This window comes from Anarhichas minor, unplaced genomic scaffold (genome assembly GCF_050575085.1).
Source record: "Anarhichas minor isolate MPS153535 unplaced genomic scaffold, ASM5057508v1 ptg000062l, whole genome shotgun sequence".
Classification (NCBI taxonomy): domain Eukaryota; kingdom Metazoa; phylum Chordata; class Actinopteri; order Perciformes; family Anarhichadidae; genus Anarhichas; species Anarhichas minor.
The window spans coordinates 5,882,439-5,902,500 of NW_027466508.1; the positions used below are offsets into that span (position 1 = coordinate 5,882,439).

The window sequence follows — 20,062 nt, forward strand, 5'->3', positions numbered from 1 at the left end:
ACGGTGTGCGTGACGCTGCTTCTCATCTTCTGAGGCTCGCTATTGGGTGTTTCGGTGCTTGAGGGAGGGCCTTGTGGGTAGTTTACTTACTATTTAAGAATCACACTTTGACTTGGATTGACGCAACTTTGGGTTTCTATTGAAAAAGGCCTACTGTTACCGATCTTTTTTATTCATAAGTCAAAGTTCAGGACTCATTTTCAAGATAATTTCTTAAAAGTTGCATCCATGACAGCCTAGATATTACTTGGTTGTGTAAGGCAGAGGTGAAATCTGAGGGTTTTGCCAACCTTAGAATCAAAACACTTTATTTATATAATACAACACATATATCGGATGAAAGAACACTTTATGATACAAGACGACAGATAAACTGCAAGGGTAACTTTCTGCGCCTCATAAATTATTGTTCCGTGAGCCGGTGTCCCCGCTCTGTGTTTGGGTGTCACAGGCCGAGGATGAAGCGGTCGACCGCCATCATGTACGATGGTTTCAGGTAGCGCTGCAGCTCGCTTTTCTTCGCCCACAGAAGTGGAGCGTTTGGGGCCGCGGGGGGCCCGCTGTCCGACAGGACGGCTTTGAAGAAGAACACCTTTGTTCCGACCGTGCTCTCCGTCCGAGCGGCTTTGGGCAGTTTGTACTTGTACACTCCGCAGGGGGCGTTGCCGAGGAAAGTCGCCTTGAGACCAGCTGCTGTGGGAAGACAAAACAGGGTGTGAGCTCGTTCGGCTGGAGACTAAAGGTGAGCTGAAGTGCAGATGTTCCCAAGTTTAACGCAGAAGCTGCACCCGTTACGTTTTTGCCGTATTAAGTGCGGTGCTACCCCGATACTGTTGTTTCCCATCCTCCGCTGTGAATTTTCTCAATGAAGTTTGAATCAAACCTCACGTCCTCTGAATCACGTGCTCCCAGCTGGCCTAAACGTGTGGAGGAAGGCGCCGACGCGGCCGTGTTAAGAGATCCGTCTGGCTGTATTAAAAATGGATCGACCCCTGCCACAGTGAGGCACTTTAAATAAAACCCCTCCGCCGAATGGCACGCGTTAATGTCAAGTGGAAAGTCTTAATGGGGAGTGATTGATGGAGTTTGCACATTAATCGTTCATGAGCGGTGTTGTGGAACAGTTTAACATGCTCCGTCACTGGCGTTTTGTTTAAATGCTTAGGAGCTTAAAAGGCTCGGTTTCCGTCAGAGAGGAGAGAGAAGAGAGAAGAGACACAAAAGAAGACGAATGTTCAACATCTGGTGGGATAGATCATTGCTGGCCCACGCGTTGGCCAGCTGTGACCCCAAACGTCCGTCCTGCCGTCTGCTGCAGCCTCATCTTTGGAGGTCAAAGTGCGGATGTGACAACATGCTGCAGTGTGATTGGTGAAACGCCGGTTGGAGGTTTGAAGGACGGTTGCAGTGCAAGAAGCGCAGCAGCTATTCTGGATAAGATCGCATCAAACTTTAATGATCCGGAGGATGAAACTGGGTCACGACAGCTAAAAGAGATTTGGATGTAGATACGGTGATAACGCAGCAAATGGAGCGTGTTGACAATAAAAACAACCTATAAAAGCTGATGTTTAGGATATGGATGGAACCTTATATGCAGCCGCAAGCGACGACTTTGAGGCTAATCGAAATACATTGTGACCAATTTCCAACCCTCCTTCTCACACTGCAGTATCCTTTTATTGACAGTTAATACTTTCCTAAAAAATATGCTATATTGACCGTAAATTAAAAGGTAAGGCAGTAAAGCTCAGCGCGTTTGTGGTTTAAGATGAGAATAAAAGTAAAATAATAAAGTATAGAGAATAAAGTATCAGGTTTCTATCAGTGTAATGGGCGCAACAGTGATTTTAAGTAGCGTTAGGGCATTGATACGGCTTTCCATGAATGTATATAAATAAAGTCAATAGCATTCATAAAGTTACAGTTTACATGGAAAGCTGTGGACATTAATTGACAATATGAAAATAATTCTATATCTAGGGAGAACAGATCTATGCACATATCTGCACATGGAACTTTACATTTCTGATTCAAACCATTGTGGTCTATTATTTTATATATAGTCATTTTAAAACAAATGAAATATATTTCAGTTAAGTTACTGGTCAGTCTCCATGAGCTGTATAATAATGGAACTGAAAGAAAAGTGGTTTCAGTGGCCCATGATTCAGCAAATTTCAATCTGAAGAAAGACTTGAATACTTTGCTAAATACTAATTTTCATGGTTTAAAAACAGCGGACTGAATATCAGCAGCTTCCTTCAAACAGCGGTTGCATCAGCTTCCTTAAAAAGCCACGTTACCTGGCAGGGAAGCAAGGGCTCTCTCGGCCGTCTGCCGCAGCGTTTCTCCGTCCTGCCACCGGGTCTGAGGCAGCAGCCACAGCTTCCCCTCGCCGACCTGCTGCTCGGCCAGGAGGAACAGCGAGTCGGCCAGGCAGCGCTCCAACGAGGTCAAGTCCTCATCTGTATCAGCTAAACAAGAGACGGGAACGTCAGCTGCCACTCAACGGCATCGACTCTCTTGCTACTGTACGGCAAACTTTGACACAAACTTTGGAAATGTCAACTAGGAATAAAATGCAAATTGGGAGTGCTGGAGCGAATAGATTTCCTGAATGTCAAAAAAAAAAAGTTGAATCTTGCACTGAAAGTAATACAAGTCTCTTTCCTCCCTGGTAATTTCCTTTAAACCCACATGTGTGCGCCTTCAGATTATTTCAATTTCTTTTCCATTCTGTTTCACTTGATTAATGATTGGAGCGAGGCAAAAGACTGAATACTGTCAGATACTTCACCATTTGTAATACTTTAAGTGCCAGTGTGTTGCATTTCTGGAGATGTATTAGCAGAGATGGAATATCATACTCATAACTATGTTTTCATTAGTGAATAATCACCTGAAACTACTAATTGTTGCGTTTTTGTTAGCTTAGAAGAAGCCATTTATATCTACGTAAGGAGCAGGTCCTCTTCCACGCAGTCTGCCATGTTTCTACAGTAGCCCAGAAGGGACAAACCAAACCCTGGCTCACCGTAGTTCTCTTAAACGCTTGGTATTCAGTTGGTTGCAATCTGCAACCACACCACTAGATGCCCCCAAATCTTGCACACTGTCCCTTTAAGTAGATTTTCATACCGCGTACATTCCCGTATACTTGTTCACCCCACTAGACAAACAGTTCGTCCCATTTTTCCCCATGCTGACCTGTGACCCTTGGCGTTGGCTGGAAGCTCTTCAGCTTCTGCTCCCAGGAGTCTTCCAGGTCCTGAGCCAACACGATCTCCTGGTCCCCGAGGTCGTCGTCCTCATCCGAGTCGTAGTCGTCCGCCTGCTTGCGACTCATCCTCTCAGCGTCCTCCAGCAGCCGCAGCTCGTGGTCCGACAGCAAGCTTTTCTCCAGCTCCATCTGAAAATCAAGTCGGAGCAGGTCTCCATCTCAAATTCAAGGACCCTTCGCATGCCTCTATTTTACTGGGCCGATTAGGAAATCTTTGCTGGGTGTCATCTGATGAAGAGCGCAATGGATCTGTCATCTACCTCATATCCTTCTGCAGCTAAACGTTACTCTGCTGCTGATGTCACAATAAGTTAATCACAATAATCCTAAATGACTTATACATACTGCAATAATGTGAAAATAGTGTTTTTTAAATAAACCATTAATTTGCTTCAGATCCCAATTTGATTCACTCAGGCAACAGAATTATAACAATGTTTTTTTTCAGGGTATGATCCTAATAAACGGAATCAAATAAAGAAAGATTCTAAGCCTGAATTTAAGTATTTGGTTGAACGTGTGCCCTCTCCCCCTCTTGACTGGACAGTTTCAACAATTGTATGTGCTGGAAATTACAGCTTTATCATTCATGGAGGGGGAGAAATACAAGCACAGACAGGATTCACTGATCATAGCACGTTATTTCAAAATATGAATTGATTCCATAAACTGAACATACTGTTAGATAATCTTATTTACAGTATGCTGAGTTCAAGAGCCTCGCCACAAGATTAGAGAGAGTTCTAAATTAAATGTCAATTTGTTAAATAAAAGCGGGTGTTACCCAGGATTCTGAGACCCAGTAGACCTAATTGGGAATCACATTTGCCACTGCATGTATTTTTTATCATGGTCACATGCTGCATTTGGAAAAATAAATTTACCAAAATTGGTGCCTCAACAGTATTTGGATGGTAAACATGGTCACGTGCTGTACGGCATAGATAACTCATCATCATTTCACGGTCTACACCTGTGTGTCGTGCTGAACAAACGCACCTGGCGCATCATCTGTCTGAACTGCTGCTCTATCGGGGTGCAGTCCGCTGAAATGACCGGGAATCTTTGCAGACACACGGCTGCCATCAAAGTCCACGGAGAACGAGCTCTTGCCGTCACACTTTGGGTCATTAAAGTCGCCCGACAAACAGAAGTGCTGGAAAACTGACGAAACCCCGCGTTCCCGACCGCTGTCCTGCTAAAGCAAGACAGAAACTGTAAGAGAGACCGACTGGCCATCCTTCTACAGGGCGCAGCCATCTTTTTTTGCTACTTTAATGTCGATCCAAAAAAATCCTAATCCTGGAAACTTCTTAGGAAAACAAGCCTGGCGTTATAGATGTCGGAAGGAGGGGTTTTCAACCACGTTGTTAAAAATTACCACCAATTCCCAATTGTAAGTGTTCTCCTTTCGGTTCTCTAAAGCTTAAGTCAGAATAATTGTAACTTGAAGGGATCAAGTAGGTGTTCACAAGATTAGTTTTATATTTACGACGGTTTATGAGGCAGTGAAGGCAGCATATTTCTACTTCTACCCACAATTCCATGCAGCAAGACGAACGGTCTATTCCGATAAAAGCGAAGGGGGGAGACTGATATTGATATACTTTTTAAAAACAAACATCTCATTCTACGTATTACGGAGGTATATTTTAATAGTTATAAAATACGTATTTTCCAATCCACTTTGCAAATGGTACATGTATTTATCGTGTAATAATAATGTATATAGTGTAATAATGACCTTGCCCCCCCTCAAAAAACATTGATAGCCCAGGTCTGGTCAGGCCTTCAATGTCACATTTGTTGTGTGTGAAGTAGCTAAGTTTCTGAAAGCGTAATTGTATCTTAAAGTATTAAACATGTATAAATTAAATTGTACATTAGTTAGTTATTTGAGTAACGTGTGCCAACAGCTGTCTGCCTCCCTAAATGCAAGTGGAAGCTCTCTGAAAGTGTTCTATGGGTATGTTTTACTAGCATCATTGTTAGCTAACGGCTAACAGTTAGTTCTGATGTCAGTCTGATGCATGCTGAATGTTATGTAGCAATGGGTTTTTCGTACAACATTGTACTACATTGTCCGGGTGGCACTTGTTTTGATCGTAGCAGTCAATAGTTTTGAGCTGATTGACAAGCCACACTGGTTTAGGACGATGGTGCTAATGCGATTTTGTGTTTACAGTTGTGGAAGCATTGGCTTGCAGCGAACACTGTGTACCAGTGCAGTCAGACTTCAGGAGACCGCAGCATCCATCACAGACTCTGGGAAAACCTCCAAAGAGTTCAGGTCAGACAACGCCACACATGCTCATGTTCGTCTACTGAGAGAATAATTCTGGATTAATTCTTGTATTTTCCCCTATTAATGTATGTGTTTGTTTACTGCATGTTGATGTGATATTGACCTCAATTTGAATCCTCCAGCCATTTTCCTCCAATGATTGGCCAGGAGAGTTCACTGAGATGGGGTGGAAAGAAGTTTGAGGAGTTACCAATCGCTCACATTAAAGCCACATACAACAAGTAAGTGGAATCTGCAAAAGTGACAACAAAACAGTGATTCACTAAGATCATTTTCATCCTCAGATCAGTTAGGATAGGTAAGGTTGCTGGATCCCAAATTGTACTAGTGGGAAGAAATATGAACATAAAACTGGGTAGATCCTGTTTACAGCAGATGTACTGACTTGCTGAATTGCTGGAACATCATTAATGTTATTAGTTCCACCTTTTCTTTCTGCTATGACAAGTCAAACATTCATATTTTTTTTCTGTAAAGAAACAATCTCTAAATGTTAATCTCTAAACTAGCCTTTTATTTTACCATCTTCAAATTTCTGCAAACCAGAAGTTCAGCTTTATTAGTTCTTCCTGGTGGACTGAATGAACACATTTGTAGCTTCATGCCACAGAAAAGGTCCTTAGCCCTAATTAGATAATGTATGGTTTATTTATTTTTTTAAATGCTAATAAAAATCGAGTCAAATGCCAGCGAAGTAAACTGTCCTGTCCTATCCTGCACCAGCACACACATCCAGCTGACGGAGAGCACGGGACAGTCGCTGGTCCGGACGTCCTGCGGAACAGAGGGCTTCAAGAATATCAAGAAGTCGACGCCCATCGCTGCTCAGACTGCGGGCATCTCTGCTGCTGCGGTACGTTTCCCATGTGGTACTCTGATGCCCCGGAACTCGCGCGCGCACACACACAATATATTTTGGTCTCTACAATCATTGCTATATAATGTGAAAAGAAGGGGAGAGCTTCCGCAGCCTATAGGAGCTTGAGTTAACTTTCACCTGCTGTTGTCTTCCTATGAGAAACACACGACACCATCTGATCGTATACTGTAGGGGTTCACCTCCTCCACCTGTTTGAGCTCGTTTCAACAGGATCTGAGGGAGTTTTAACTACTGAGCTAAACTCCATAATCATTAGTCTATCTACAGCACACAAGCTGAAGGGATTTTTCTAGCTGCTTTATAATAAAGTGAGTTGTAGCGTTTAGAGCATCATTATAACTGTAATTTATGATGAATATTAAACGTTTGTTGCAGGTATGCTGCCCTCACTGAGGAGTGTGTTAAGCGCTCATTTAGACTTTATGAAGGCTGCTGGCTGACAGGGTTAAGGTCACACAGGTTCGCAGTAAACACAGCGTATTATCGTGATGCTACCGTAGCTTTTACTGCATGGGCAGATTATTCTTAGCTGCTGTTTTTAAGATGTTCTCGAGCAGAAAATGGAAATATGGTGACTACATTTTAATAGGAGCTTTATCTCTTGTTTTTGTTAGTGACTGAACCCAGAAGATCATTCAACACAACTTCTCACAGTTCTGAAGTTTTTTGCAGAATTGCTTAAACTCTGTTCTGTTCCCCAGATGGGAAATTAACCAAATGGATTAGAGGTTGAAATATTGATAAAATGCCAATGAAGAATCCCAAGGTGTTTTTGTGTGTTTGGCGTTAATGGACCGATCGTTTTAGCTCTAATCAACCATGTACCGTAACAAAATGTTGATGGTATTTATTTATTTTTGTCATGTTTAAAGATGTTTTTAGCGTTAAGACAATGCAGTCAAGTTAGTTTTCTGGCATTTGTGAATAGCCGAGTCAGGTTGATGGATGACATCAATCCTCTCTGCGTCTCCTCCCAACAGAAAGCCACAGCGAAGGGAGTGACGTTTGTCCGAGTTGTGGTCAAAGGTCTCGGTCCTGGACGTCTGGTGAGTAGATAAAGACTCGTTTCTACTGTGCATCATTTGGCCCCCAAAACGTCTCATTCAACCATTAGAAATCTTGAATGTTGTTACATAATACTTGATTATTTAAGTTAGTCTATCAATTATCAGAAGAAAATGCTCGAAGGGGACATCTGTCTTGACAACAGTCCCCAAAAGTTTAATATTAAAACAGTAAATCCTCAGTTAATTGCTTCATGGATGCTTATTTTATCAGCAAAACTGGCCTCATATTTCAAAGTTACAGGATACATGAAAGTATAAAGAGGCACAATGAGATCATGTGTGTTGGTCTAACAGTGGCAGTGCAACTCAAATAAGCCAATCGCTGCATGAAGAAAGTCGTTGTTATGATGAGGTCATTTTAAGGCTGTTTGAGGAGCCACAGACATCTTGATTTGTCCCCATTAGCTTCGTTAATGAATGAATGTATTTTTCCTCCGTTGCTCAGTCCGCGATCAAAGGCCTGACGATGGGAGGCCTGGAGGTGATATCGATCACCGACAACACCCCCGTGCCGCACAACGGATGTCGCCCACGCAAAGCCAGGAGGACGTGATCTCCATCAACCGGAATGCACTGCACCGGGAGGACGCGGTTGTGTCGTAATATGCTAATAAAGGTTGTTTTTTTTTGTTGTGTAACCTTGCCGGCTCTGAGCTTGAACCTTCACATAATTTCATCAGCGGAGATGATTGCAGATGGTGTTATTAATGAGCAGAGCGCAGGTGTCTCCGTCCTCTGCTGCGACTGTGGACACGCGAGTGAACCTTTCGAACCGGACCCTTGAACCCGGCCGCGTTCGAGCCGTTACCAGACCACACGCATCTGAAGTGAACACACGAAGCAAATTCAAAGGAAAGTTCTCTTTATGTTTCACTCAAAGTACAGCCAGACACATGATATAAATACAATATCGTAAAGCTCTGGAGAAAACGCTGGAAGATCAGTCCAGTACAAGTAGAGTAGAAATGGAAACACTGAGCGAGACAAACATGCGCCAAACTCATAAAGTGGAGTGTTTGTGTTTCAACACAACCACTTCAGTGATCGTTACAGACTTTTTAAACACACACTTCCAGACCATTGACATTCAATTTCTAACTCTTTTTTTTGCCTAAACTTTTTGGATGGCATACTTGATATTCAGCTGTAGCGCTCTTTGCACCACGTGCTATAGTGTGTAGTTAGTTTTGTTTTACCTTTAAAATACAAGAAAACTCAAACTCCAGGATACTTAGAATACCATAGAGATCCTGTGACGACATACAGTAACAGAAAACGGCACGCTGCTCTTGTTTAGTGCAAATGCTTGGGGCCTTTTCCCTTCAATACATTCAGGAGAGTAAAAAAACAAACTGATATCTGAAGTGATTTTTACAGTAATGCGTTTCAGACACCTTCACCCTGAATCCAGAACTCCTCACAGCTGCTGGACTCAACATGAAGCCGTCAATGACGATAGAAACCGGCGACCTGCTGAGCTCTTACACTGAAAGGGAACTCCATTAAAGCACAAGCTGCTGCAGTTGAACTGGGATTGATATGAACGCTTGTTAATGGGGTGTTATTTAGACACCGAGATGAGAAAACTGTTGAGAAAAGTAAAATCAAGTAAGACATAAGTTTGTCACATGAAGCCAGAGCAGAGTTCTACTGATGTAGAGAAATGTTGCTACTGAAGCGCCCGACGTGAGTCCAGACTACCGACACAAAGACTGATGGTGGTTCTCTGCACTCTCACGTGTAAGACGCTTCATTTAATAGTAACGCCTTTTTTACAAACACAATGGACATAAAGAGAAATTAGCCCTTTAAAAAAGTGATATCTGACTCCCCGCATTTGGAGTTCATACGTTATATACCAGAAACTCATATTATACATCAGTGGAGCTTGTGTAGTACGCCGTTTGTAGTGAAAAAGCCTGAGACGTTAGCAAAGTACTAAAAAAAAAAAAAGTATGACGGTTTGGTGAGGTTTTTGTCAACTCGGCATCTTATCTTCAGCAATATTCACACTAAAATACTTCCTTTTCAGATGACCCCCCCCCAAACTATTTGACTGGTGGGTTCCCAGTCCTTCTGTTTACACTGTGACCTTTAGCATGAGCAAAAGGACCCGATTGCTTCAAAAGGTGAACACGTGTAAGAAAACACCAAGCTGTGGCTGACGAATGACGTTTCTAAGTACAGGATCATTCTGGAAAGCATTTGAAACAAAGCTCAACGGCAAGAACGAAGCAACCGACATGGTCCTGATGATTCACACTGCTGATGTGACTGAAAGCTCATCGACTTGAAGGGGGGAAAAAAAGGTGCGGTACTGAAAATAGAGATTTTATACACACTAGCTATACAAAAATACATGTTTTTTTATTTCAAAGCGCCCTGAAGTCCTTCCTTTATACAAACATCGTAACTCTGGATCAAGCAAAAACAAACAATCAAATCACTAATGTAAGATGTTGTGGGCTCAAACAAACAGCTCCAGTCGCAGCTTTCCCTCATCTGTGGGTCAACTAACGTCAGCAAAACAATGAGACAACACTTGAGCATCAAAAGAGCGACGGTCCAACGACACGACCACAAAACATAAATAACAGTGCGGATTATATTACCGTGAATACCGTTTCCACAAGCTCGACACACAGCAGAAGAACAGCTGGAAGTTGATGAGAAAGACCGAGTCAAAGGGGGGGGGGGGGGCTCATTTTGCTTTGGGGCTTCTCGGAGCCTTTTCAAGAGGAGTAAATATTGGTTAGCTAATGGTTTTATCAGGCTGCCTGATTCTTGGACAATGTAGTGGGGATGGCGGTGGTGGACAGTATTAAGCATCTGAACTGGGCCACATCGCATCACTCGTATTCTTTACAGCAGCAGATTTACAATTTGTAAACTGACAAAAGAGTCAACAACTGCATCGACATCGAACGACATTTCTTTCAGACTCTTCCAGACTGTCGAAGCGTTACAGTGACTGGAACACCGCCGGATACGATTGTCTGTCTAAACTCCCGCTCGATGGGTTTTAGGTGAACAAAGTGTCCTCAACAAATATTGTTGATGCTGCCTTGACAAAGGCACTAGACCGGCGCAGACTGTCCCGGTAAACCGTGGACCGTGTTTTTGAGTGTGAGGCAGGGCAGGGGCTGGAAAAAACAACAATTTGACGACACACGAGTGCTGTTGCATTGCTGTAGTTCCAACAGCTCGAGCATTTGGTGCCTCTTAAATATTGCACTTTTGAAAAAAAAGAAACGAACGGAGATGCAGCGTGGAAGTTAGATACTAGAGAGAGAATGAGTGCTTGTGCATACTGCCCTCAGATTACGAGACATTAAGAAATCGGTTGGCACTGCCAGTTAAGTGTGGGAGTGGATTGAAGGACTGCAGGAGTGTCACAGAAGCCCCCCCGCTGAGGATAAAGCGAGGCCGCCATCACTTCCCCTGGAGGTTGCTGAACTCTATGTCCTCCTTGCGGCGTTTTTGTTGGGTGAAGAGCGAGCTGAAGGGGTAGAGTTTGGCTTTGGCTGGGTAGCGCTGGCCGGCGATGTCCACCTCGTAGTCCCCGCGGTTGATGAAGTCCGGGGTGATGGGCGTGGGGAGCCCCTCCGGGCCCGGCGGTGGAGACACGAAGCCGAGGCAGACGTGGCGCTCCAGGGTGTAGCTGTAGGCGCTGCTGGTGGTCGTGCCGGCCAGCAGGCCGTTGCGGTAGATGGGCTCGCCCCACCACGGCCACAGGTCCAGCTCGGTGTCGTGGTCCTCCAGAACCAGCATGACGAATCGCCGGGACACGCCGTCCTGACGCTCCTGCAGCAAGGCCTCGCGACCGAGGAAATCCGTGTCCTGGTGTGAGGCGAAGGGAGAGGACAGGCGAGAATGAAGATAATGAAGTGTTCTGGGACATGGTCTACCAACAGTATACAAAGACTGCACAGTCCTGTTGGGAGCTACAGAAAACTACTTTTTTTATTTTATACATTTTTCAAATAAACTTCAAAGACATCAATACTGCTGACGACTACACATCTGAAAGCAATCTGTGAAAGCAATTTTATACGTCGAGGTCCGGTCATTAATACTGTTCTGCAATTATTGCTGTGTGCAGCAGACAGCAGCACACCTGATGTTCCACTGATTCCAAAATGTGCCACCTGCTGTGCCTGCAGGTGCAGCTTGGTGACAATTTGAACAGATGTTTAAGCAAAGCAGATGGCACAGTGCCTTTTGTTATTCTGCAATCATTCTCTCATTTTCCCAACCGTTTTGAAGTGAACACTTAAATTACAGCCTAGCTGTTGTGTGCCTCTGCCAACCGGCTGCAGTTTATAACCACGGCTGTCCAAATCCTGTTGTGTGAAATTGTCATAATTAGCATATGGATTCTTGAGCCCAAAATAATGTTTTGATGTCACAGGGACCTTTGACCACCAAAATCTAAACAGTTCATTTGAGCCAAATTTGAAGAAATTCCTTCCAGGTGGTCCTGAGGTAACCCATGGGACAGGACGGGACCGTTGACTACCGAAATCAAATCAGTTCATCCTGAACAGAGGCATAAAAAGTAGTGTAAAATTCAAGCTTCAATAGTAAATGTGGTTGGAAAAGTCATAGTGTGATAGTGTGATAGGCAGAGCGAGGAGTTGCTGTTGACCGAAACGCCATAATGCTCAATAAAAGGTTTCTTGTAACCCTAAAATGGGAAATCAGAAGACAGAATCCACACCGGCAGATGACATACAGTTCGCTGAACTGGCAACAGACCTTGTCAAATTTAACCCTGAACTCTCGTCCACACTGCAGCGGGGTGGTGAAGGCGTCGAGGTCCTGACCCCAGAAGGCAAAGAACTTCTCGATGCGCAGGCTGCGCAGCGCGTAGTAGCCCGCATTGCGGATCCCGTACTTCTGACCCACCGACATCACCTCGTTGTACACGTGCAGAGCATACTGTGGAGAGCAGAGGGAATTATGATGTACCGTACGGCACGAAGCACTTTCTTAAGCCTGACCTGATGCTGTGGAATGGTGACTGGATTCATATTTCCTGTGTGTGTGCGGACGTGAGCGGGACGCACCTCTATAGGTATGTAGAGCATGAACCCCGGCTCTCCCGTGTGAGTCATACTCATCACTCTGATCCCATTGGCATAGCCAACGCTCATCTCCTGTAAACACGCATGCAAACACGGTTAAATACTGTTCTATGTGGGGCTAATAACAGAGTATAAACAATCGTACTGTTGGCAACACTCATAGCACCACAGGTGCAGTCTAAAGTGCTGCAGCTGCAACTATTCCAGCTCCTCAAACAATTAATATCACCGCTCTTCCTACTGCTCTCACCACTAGGATGATAATTACTCTATTGAGGTTATTGAAACTAGATTTTTGTGTCCTACCTTACAGAACATGGAGGGGAAATGGTCAGGTGTCATGGAAACATATGACAGCTCAGTCAGAACATCCATTGCACGAGGGCCAATCAGATTCAAAGCTGTGGGCAAAGAATTATAAGCACTTTAGACTTCCTGTCCTACAAAGTTCAGCCCAAGTACTGCCTAAATAACTCTTAGTAATAATACAAACAACAATTATTATTATTATTTGTATAAGCTATCCCCCTTTGAAAATGGCAAGGAATTGTTTAAGAGTCTGAAAATACAGAGAAGATAGTGTGTCATGTGTGTTCTTTCATACTTTTTACAGAACCTGAGCTAATAATAAACAAAATTTAAAAAAAGAATGTAGGCCTAGTGCGATACTGGCGCATTGCTTCCACCCTTTAATATTGTGTGGGCACTAGATGGCGACATCACTGCAAGGAAATCAACAATGGCGGCGTGCGCTTACCAGTGTACTTCCAGCTGACGTCCTCTAAGTGGAGGTGTGGGTCACTGGGCATGTGTTTCTTTATCCAGGACCAACAGTGGACCTGCTGGTCTGTCGGAGAGACGATGAAGAAGCTGCAGATGGGACAAAAATGATTTGTAAGTTGTTTTAAATGGTTCATATCCAACCGCATGTCTGAGGTACTATTGCCGAGGTGTTACAAACTTGTTCTTGCTGACGCGGACAACGCTGCAGTCGTTCTCATAGCCCCCCCTCTCATTCAGCATGCCGGTGTGGACGATATGTCCAACAGGGACATCCAGGTCGTTGGCACACAGATGTTGCAGCAGGTCCAGGGCCTGGCTGTTCTGTGACTAGGACATCAGGACAGACCACAAGGTTCTACTTAAAGTACTGCACAAAAGCGGATACATTACTCATCGATATAGAATGGAATGGCATAATCTGCCATTTAAAAAAAAAAAAAACATGTACGGTTAGAAGTCTGAACCCACGAAGGTGGAAAGTGCAGCTGACTTACAGTCAGCTCAAACTTGGTGAAGGAAGACATGTCGATGACACAGACGGCCTCTTTGCAGCATTTCACTTCTGCTCCGACGATGTCAAACCAGTCGGGCTTGTAGAAAGTCTTACTCTGGTCCAGAGACAGCAAATCTACAAACACAAAGGTTGTTTTTTGTACTGAGGACGTCAGGGTAAAGAGAACGTAGTGTGTTGCGGGTGAGTATTCTGTACCTTTTCCATGAGGAACAAAGTATTTGGGCCTTTCAAAACCATGTTTCTCCATCCAGCGAGCTCCCTGGGTGTCCAGGCGGTCATACAGAGGGCTGGTCCGCAGCTGACGCCCGGTCTGAAAGTCCCAGCGCGGAACCTTTAGTTCGTAGAGCAGGGCTGGAAACAAAACACGCACACGTTGGGAGACGTCATCATACAGAAGCAGAACTAGAGAACACTTCACCTTTAAGGTGTTGGAAACACTACATTATGAATCTGTGACTTATCAGGTGGCAATTGTGTTAACAGCTCTTGGCCCAGCCCTTCTCCCTCAACATTGATGGCTCCATCGTCACCCCCTCCACCCAGGTCCGCAACCTCGGTATCATCCTCGACCCCACCCTCTCTTTCCTACCCCACGCCAACCACATCACCAAAACTGCCTTCTTTCACCTCAGGAACATTGCACGCCTCCGACCTTCCCCGTCCTCTGCCACCACCGAAATTCTCATCCATGCCCTCATAACCGCCAGACTCGACTACTGCAACAGCATCCTCTACGGTTCTCCCAACAAAATCCTCAATAAACTCCAATATGTTCAGAACTCTGCCGCCCGACTGCTCACTTCCACCCGCCGCTATGAACACATCACCCCGGTCCTTCGCAACCTCCACTGGCTCCCGGTCAAATACAGAATAGACTTCAAAATACTACTCACCACCTACAAAGCCCTTAACAACCTGGCCCCTCCCTACCTTTCAGACCTCCTCCCCCTCCACGCCCCAACCCGTTGCCTCAGGTCCGCCGGTGCAAACACTCTGAAGACCATCAGGACCAAGCGCCGGACCTGGGGTGACAGGGCCTTCTCAGCTGCTGCACCTCCCCTCTGGAACGCCCTCCCCATCCACATCCGTGAGGCTCCCTCCCTATCATCATTCAAACAAGCCCTCAAAGCCCACCTCTTCAACCTCGCCTTCACCTGCTAACCCCTGCACCCTACCCTCCACTACATGACCCATTCAGCACAGCTTCTCCAGTTATTCTTTCTTTTTTTGTTTGTTTGTTCTGTTTGTCTCTGCCTTGTAAAGCGCCTTTGGGTATTTTGAAAAGCGCTATAGAAAATTGATGCATTATTATTATTATTATTATTAATCATACAATGTGGTACTTTATTTTTATCACCCTCACCCTCAGTGTATGCTGCCGTTAACCAGTCGCAATGGAAACGTAGGCAGTAGTTTTCTGTGTGTTTCTTTGGTTAAAAGATATCTTTAATCTCAGACTACATGTACATTAAAATAGCTATCAGTTGATGTAATCGTTCCTTCTCTCAAAATCAAAGAGATTTTGTACCAGAAAACTTTGGAAGGTACCAACTTGTTCTGTCGGAACTAGACATATTATCTTCAGCTGCACTTTAGATTTATTTTTAGCACAGGACAAGGACGGTGGATTTTGTCTTTCATCGCTTACGCTGGAATCTTGCTCGGAACGGATCTCTTCGTTACCATGCAACGGTTGTTTTAAGACTCGCCAAACATCGACACGGCAACAAGAGTTCGCTACTCACGCATGACCTCCATTACTCGGTGTCGCAGGAAGGTTCGGCTGCTCTGCAGGTTGCCGAAGCGTTTGATGTCCAGTGGCCAGACATTGGCGGTGGGGTAGCCGTAGGTCATCCACTCGGCCAGGTACCTGGATACCAAAACACACAATGCCGTTTGTGCTTCATTGTGACGCAATCAAAGCATGACCAGATCGCAAAGCTCATCACTGAAACTGATAAAACCGAGGCAGAATTATTTTCTGAGTAAAAAATATTTCTGTCAGCCTCTTAAATAATGTCTTCGGGTGTAGAATAAAGAGCAGTAATGTCTTCACTTGGTAATGTTAGCCTTAAAAGAACACTGTAGGCTATCCCCTAACATATACACCTAAACCCATGCTTACTTGCCAGCTCCTCCAGCAAAGGCCAGGCCAGAGGAGTTCATCCCTGCCAGCACGTAGTAGCCAGAGACACTGGGCATCTCCCCCATGAGGCAGCGCATATCAGGGGTGAAGGACTCCGGACAGTTGACCAGCTGATGGATCTCAGCTGATTCAAGACCCGGCATTCTCCTCAGCAAGGCACTGAGCATCGGCTCTGGAAGCAGAAGACAATACGGTTTCTATACAATCTCTAAAAAGGAAATCAATATATTGCATTATTAATAAACATATTACACTTACACAAACTACATCGTGATCAAGAAAACGGTTGGCCTAAAGCTACGCCAGCTGTACTGTCAGTCTCAGTATTTCTCAGCATTTAAAGCCACATTCTCCCCAAATCCAACTGCTTCCTGACCGGAAAGTGAAGCTGCTACTTGTCTACTTGGCCCTCTGTGAGGCTTTTCAAATTACAAATAACAAAAACAGACAAAACATACGAGTTGGCTCCAAGTTGCCTTTGCCCAACCACCACCCCACCCAAACCATCCACTATTGCAAAGACTCAACAAGCTGAAGCACGTGCTGCGCACCCTTCTCCTCACGTTGTGCTGTAAACAATCCATGAAAGCTGACCCTGTGGGTCACATGTGGCAGCACAATGTAAAAAATGCATTGCCAGTAGAAACTAAACGATGTGATGCACTCTTGTTGGTAATCATTTGATACGACAATGCAACACATAAGATCTTAATGTTGATTTCTTGTTTTTTACAAAAGGGAAAACTCTATTCCAGTCATTACGTAAGCTTCCATTCATAACAACAATTGTTGATAGGAGGTAAGCTGGTGTTCAATCCACGTGATGTATATTTATTTAAAGTACAAAATGCAAATGTTCGGCAATGTAAGAACCCCCTGAGACAGATTGGTTTGACCCTCTGCTTTGCTCCACTTCAGGGCTGACTGGTGATATACGGCCGTCTTTACGACAACCCGTCAAGCTGCATGAGGAATCTCAGATTACTAGCATAAGGCCAAGGCCAAAAGACAGGTGTCTGTGTGTGTGTGTGTGTGTGTGTGTGTGTGTGTGTGTGTGTGTGTGTGTGTGTGTGTGTGTGTGTGTGTGTGTGTGTGAGGTGTACTTGGAACCGACATTGCTTTCAGTTAAATTAAAAGCATTTCAAAAACTGAACTGACTCGGACAATTGTTTTTCAATCAATGAAGGAGACATTAAATGACAATAAACTGAACACCATGACTTTAACCTCACCAAAAAATGTCTAAAATGCAATGAAAGGAAATCTGGGTTCATCAGTACAGGAATGATGTGGGGCCACACGGGGCTGAAAAACATGCTTCCTGAAATAGAGATGCTGAGTCTGTAAAACCAGCATTTGATACTTCACAAAGATTTAAGAAGTACTCTTCACCTACAACGTTATTTGATCTTATTGGGATACAAATGCAAATGTTTAAATAAATGACTTTACTCAGATCAGTAAAGTACAAATGAGACACCCCATCGCATCGCAAAACTTAACAATGTGTCTTGTTCCTCCCTCCCATTGCTCCCTTCATTACCGAAGTGGTCCCAGTCCTCATGCATGTTTTGGATCTCCAGCTGGTTGCGGCCCTCGGTGAAGATGGGTTTGGGGTTCTTCTCAAAGCCCCCCGACAGAATGCCGCCCTGCCATGGCCGTGCATATATCCTGCCGTCCATATCCATCACAACTGGAGACGAGACACACGCTCGGTGAGATCAGATCCTCTGTAATCTCGTGTAACCGTGTAAATTATCAATCAAAACAAGGGGCCAAGTGGCTAAATGATGTCACTGTAAAGAAAGACATTGAATTCAACAAATTGACCAATAAATTAGGCATGCCTTGTATCTTCTCTCTCTCTCTCTCTCTCTCTCTCGCACAAACACACTTATTCAACCTGCAGAGTCACAAGAATCAAGGGAAGTTACGTTCTGAAGTGTATTTCAACACGTTTTCCTTCTGAAACTACTAGTTAAATTGAGGTGTTGGCTGTAAAAATATTTTTCTAAGTATAATGGAGTACGATCATAGAGCAGACCTCCCCTCGTGTCATTGGGTGTTAACTCTGAACGACATCTTTGAGGAGAAAACAAGGGCACAGGCTGAGAGATGATTGTTGCAGTAATATACTGCGCAATGAGTTACTCTATCAGCCAATTTGCCAAAGAAAAACAATCAAAATGTGGAAGTACTTCTCTATTACAGGCGTCATATTTGGCTGTGATTTATAATCCATTAGCGACTGTGCCTGCTGAAAAAAAAAGTGAATTTTTCTTGTACGAGACCTGGCGTGCTGGGTGAGAGTGGCTCCTGGAGAGGTTTGGTGAGGAGGTAAAAGTGTTCACAGCCATGAAGAGGAATCGACACCTTCGTCTCACTTGCCTGGCCCAGCTCGTAAGCCCACTAGAGCAGAGACAGACAGGACAAATACTGGAGACACTGCAATCTGTTGAGTCATACTGTTCCTATCTATGAGCATAATGTAGGCGAGAATCAGATCAAGATGTACGCATAATTAAGGCTGAAATTGAGAATAATATCCTAAACGGTTACAAAGATTTCCCCTCATTAACTCCTTGATCTAATTTGGCATTGGGACTTGTTGGTGCTCCTACATTTATATCCCACTCCGAGGTTTACCTGTCCAGCACAGTTGACAAAATATTCACACTCGATGGAGCCACGATCAGTCTCCACCGCCATCACTTGACCCTTCTCTACCAGCACCTGCTGAACCGTGGTTCTGTCCAGGATCTGAACCCCTGGATAGGATAAGGGAGACAAGGAGATGTAGGAGGAAGCATGAGCGTAGAGGACGGAGATGCCGATGAAGAGGAGGAGAATCAGACGGAGAAACAGTATAGGGGTAGAATATAAGTAATGCTTGTAAGATATGTGTTATAATTGTCCATTAATGCTCCATCAATGGCAAGTTGAAAGTTCGAGTCTCTCACCATGTCCAGCAGCAGCCACAGCCAGGGCGTGGTTAACGTCGGGTGGGGACACCACAGCGTCTGCAGGGAGGTGGAGCGCCCCCACCAGGTCATGAATGTTAACAAGCGGGTGGAGTTTGGCCACCTCTTTAGGCTTAATGATGTTACAGCTGATCCCCATTACCCTATGAATAAAGTGAAGGAGATAAAGATGAAGGACTGATACTCACAAATATCTATATTTAGAAGGGCACTGCATATCTAACCTGGTTCCAGACCTCTGAATCATTTGAAATATCAAATCGGAGATATAGGCAGTGTGTCATCAGCATATGAAATATTGTGAGAAATAGCGTTTGGTGCCTGTACATTGTGGCAACTTATGGGTATTGTAACTGCGTCACCATTGCATCTCTCTCTAAAGCTTTTTTTTTTTGGGGGGGAGATATATTTCTTATATCGTCGGGAGGGGACTTTCAAAATTGCCCAACACTAAAGTTGCCAAAGGGTTCTCTACTAAACGTTGACCGGAGGTTTTAGGGTCTTACTTTAGTCGGGATGCCAGGCGCTTCAGAGAGAGGAAGCGATCTTGATTTTGGGCCAGACAAAGAGAGCCTGTCTTCACATAACCTGAAACACACAAAACCACATATTATGTGACAGGTATCAAGCTACCCATGGCCTTCACTCAAACGCTCTACTCAAAAAAACAAACAAAGTACAGCCAATAGGATAATACACCTCAAAACTGAAGGGCATATCATTCTCGCTTTAGAAAAGGGCCAAAACATAGAAAAAATGTTATGGAAAGGCACAACAAACGATCTCGGGCTTCCATAATAAATGTAGAATAGTGCATGCCTCGTGCAAATGTTTCAGCTGCATTACTGTAAGAATGAGTGCAAATACATACAATGCTATGAGTATGCAGTGAATGCTTGCTTCATTGTCTAAAAAGCCGGATGCACTACACGCCTCTACATGCCCTGGAGAGATAAAATTACAAATGCTCTTAACAAAATAGCTAAAGAAGATAAAGAACAGGTAGGTACCCGCAT

General features: G+C 44.3%; 3 protein-coding genes across 4 annotated transcripts in view; 1 reads left to right on the plus strand and 2 right to left on the minus strand.

The window, feature by feature from the left end:
• Window positions 1-291: 291 nt before the first annotated feature.
• Window positions 292-4,546, minus strand: mrpl46 (mitochondrial ribosomal protein L46). Of its 2 annotated transcripts, none has more exons than XM_076077798.1 (4): window positions 4,283-4,546; window positions 3,211-3,412; window positions 2,307-2,477; window positions 292-693 (listed from the first exon to the last, which is right to left on the minus strand). In XM_076077798.1, the coding sequence occupies exons 1-4, from the start codon at window positions 4,541-4,543 to the stop codon at window positions 446-448; spliced, it is 882 nt and encodes a 293-aa protein (XP_075933913.1). In that variant the 5' UTR covers window positions 4,544-4,546; the 3' UTR covers window positions 292-445. The 2 variants fall into 2 exon arrangements, with proteins under 2 accessions (XP_075933913.1, XP_075933912.1); XM_076077797.1 differs by having other exon boundaries at window positions 292-690; window positions 4,283-4,544.
• A 517-nt stretch (window positions 4,547-5,063) lies between these two features.
• mrps11 (mitochondrial ribosomal protein S11) lies at window positions 5,064-8,173 on the plus strand. Its single transcript, XM_076078103.1, has 6 exons — window positions 5,064-5,249; window positions 5,469-5,573; window positions 5,711-5,809; window positions 6,312-6,441; window positions 7,449-7,514; window positions 7,981-8,173. The coding sequence occupies exons 1-6, from the start codon at window positions 5,146-5,148 to the stop codon at window positions 8,086-8,088; spliced, it is 612 nt and encodes a 203-aa protein (XP_075934218.1). The 5' UTR covers window positions 5,064-5,145; the 3' UTR covers window positions 8,089-8,173.
• Window positions 8,174-8,380: 207 nt separating this feature from the next.
• Window positions 8,381-20,062, minus strand: part of pdpr (pyruvate dehydrogenase phosphatase regulatory subunit) — a 13,210-nt gene continuing 1,528 nt past the window's right edge. Inside the window, exons 4-18 of the mRNA XM_076078102.1 lie at window positions 19,553-19,634; window positions 19,026-19,189; window positions 18,712-18,833; window positions 18,357-18,474; window positions 17,609-17,758; window positions 16,045-16,237; window positions 15,665-15,789; window positions 14,115-14,270; window positions 13,900-14,033; window positions 13,584-13,732; window positions 13,380-13,492; window positions 12,929-13,023; window positions 12,605-12,694; window positions 12,294-12,476; window positions 8,381-11,375 (exon numbers count right to left, since the gene is read on the minus strand). Of these exons, the coding sequence (XP_075934217.1) occupies window positions 10,968-11,375; window positions 12,294-12,476; window positions 12,605-12,694; window positions 12,929-13,023; window positions 13,380-13,492; window positions 13,584-13,732; window positions 13,900-14,033; window positions 14,115-14,270; window positions 15,665-15,789; window positions 16,045-16,237; window positions 17,609-17,758; window positions 18,357-18,474; window positions 18,712-18,833; window positions 19,026-19,189; window positions 19,553-19,634 (2,282 nt within the window). The 3' untranslated portion in view covers window positions 8,381-10,967. The remainder of the gene's footprint in view (window positions 11,376-12,293; window positions 12,477-12,604; window positions 12,695-12,928; window positions 13,024-13,379; window positions 13,493-13,583; window positions 13,733-13,899; window positions 14,034-14,114; window positions 14,271-15,664; window positions 15,790-16,044; window positions 16,238-17,608; window positions 17,759-18,356; window positions 18,475-18,711; window positions 18,834-19,025; window positions 19,190-19,552; window positions 19,635-20,062) is intronic.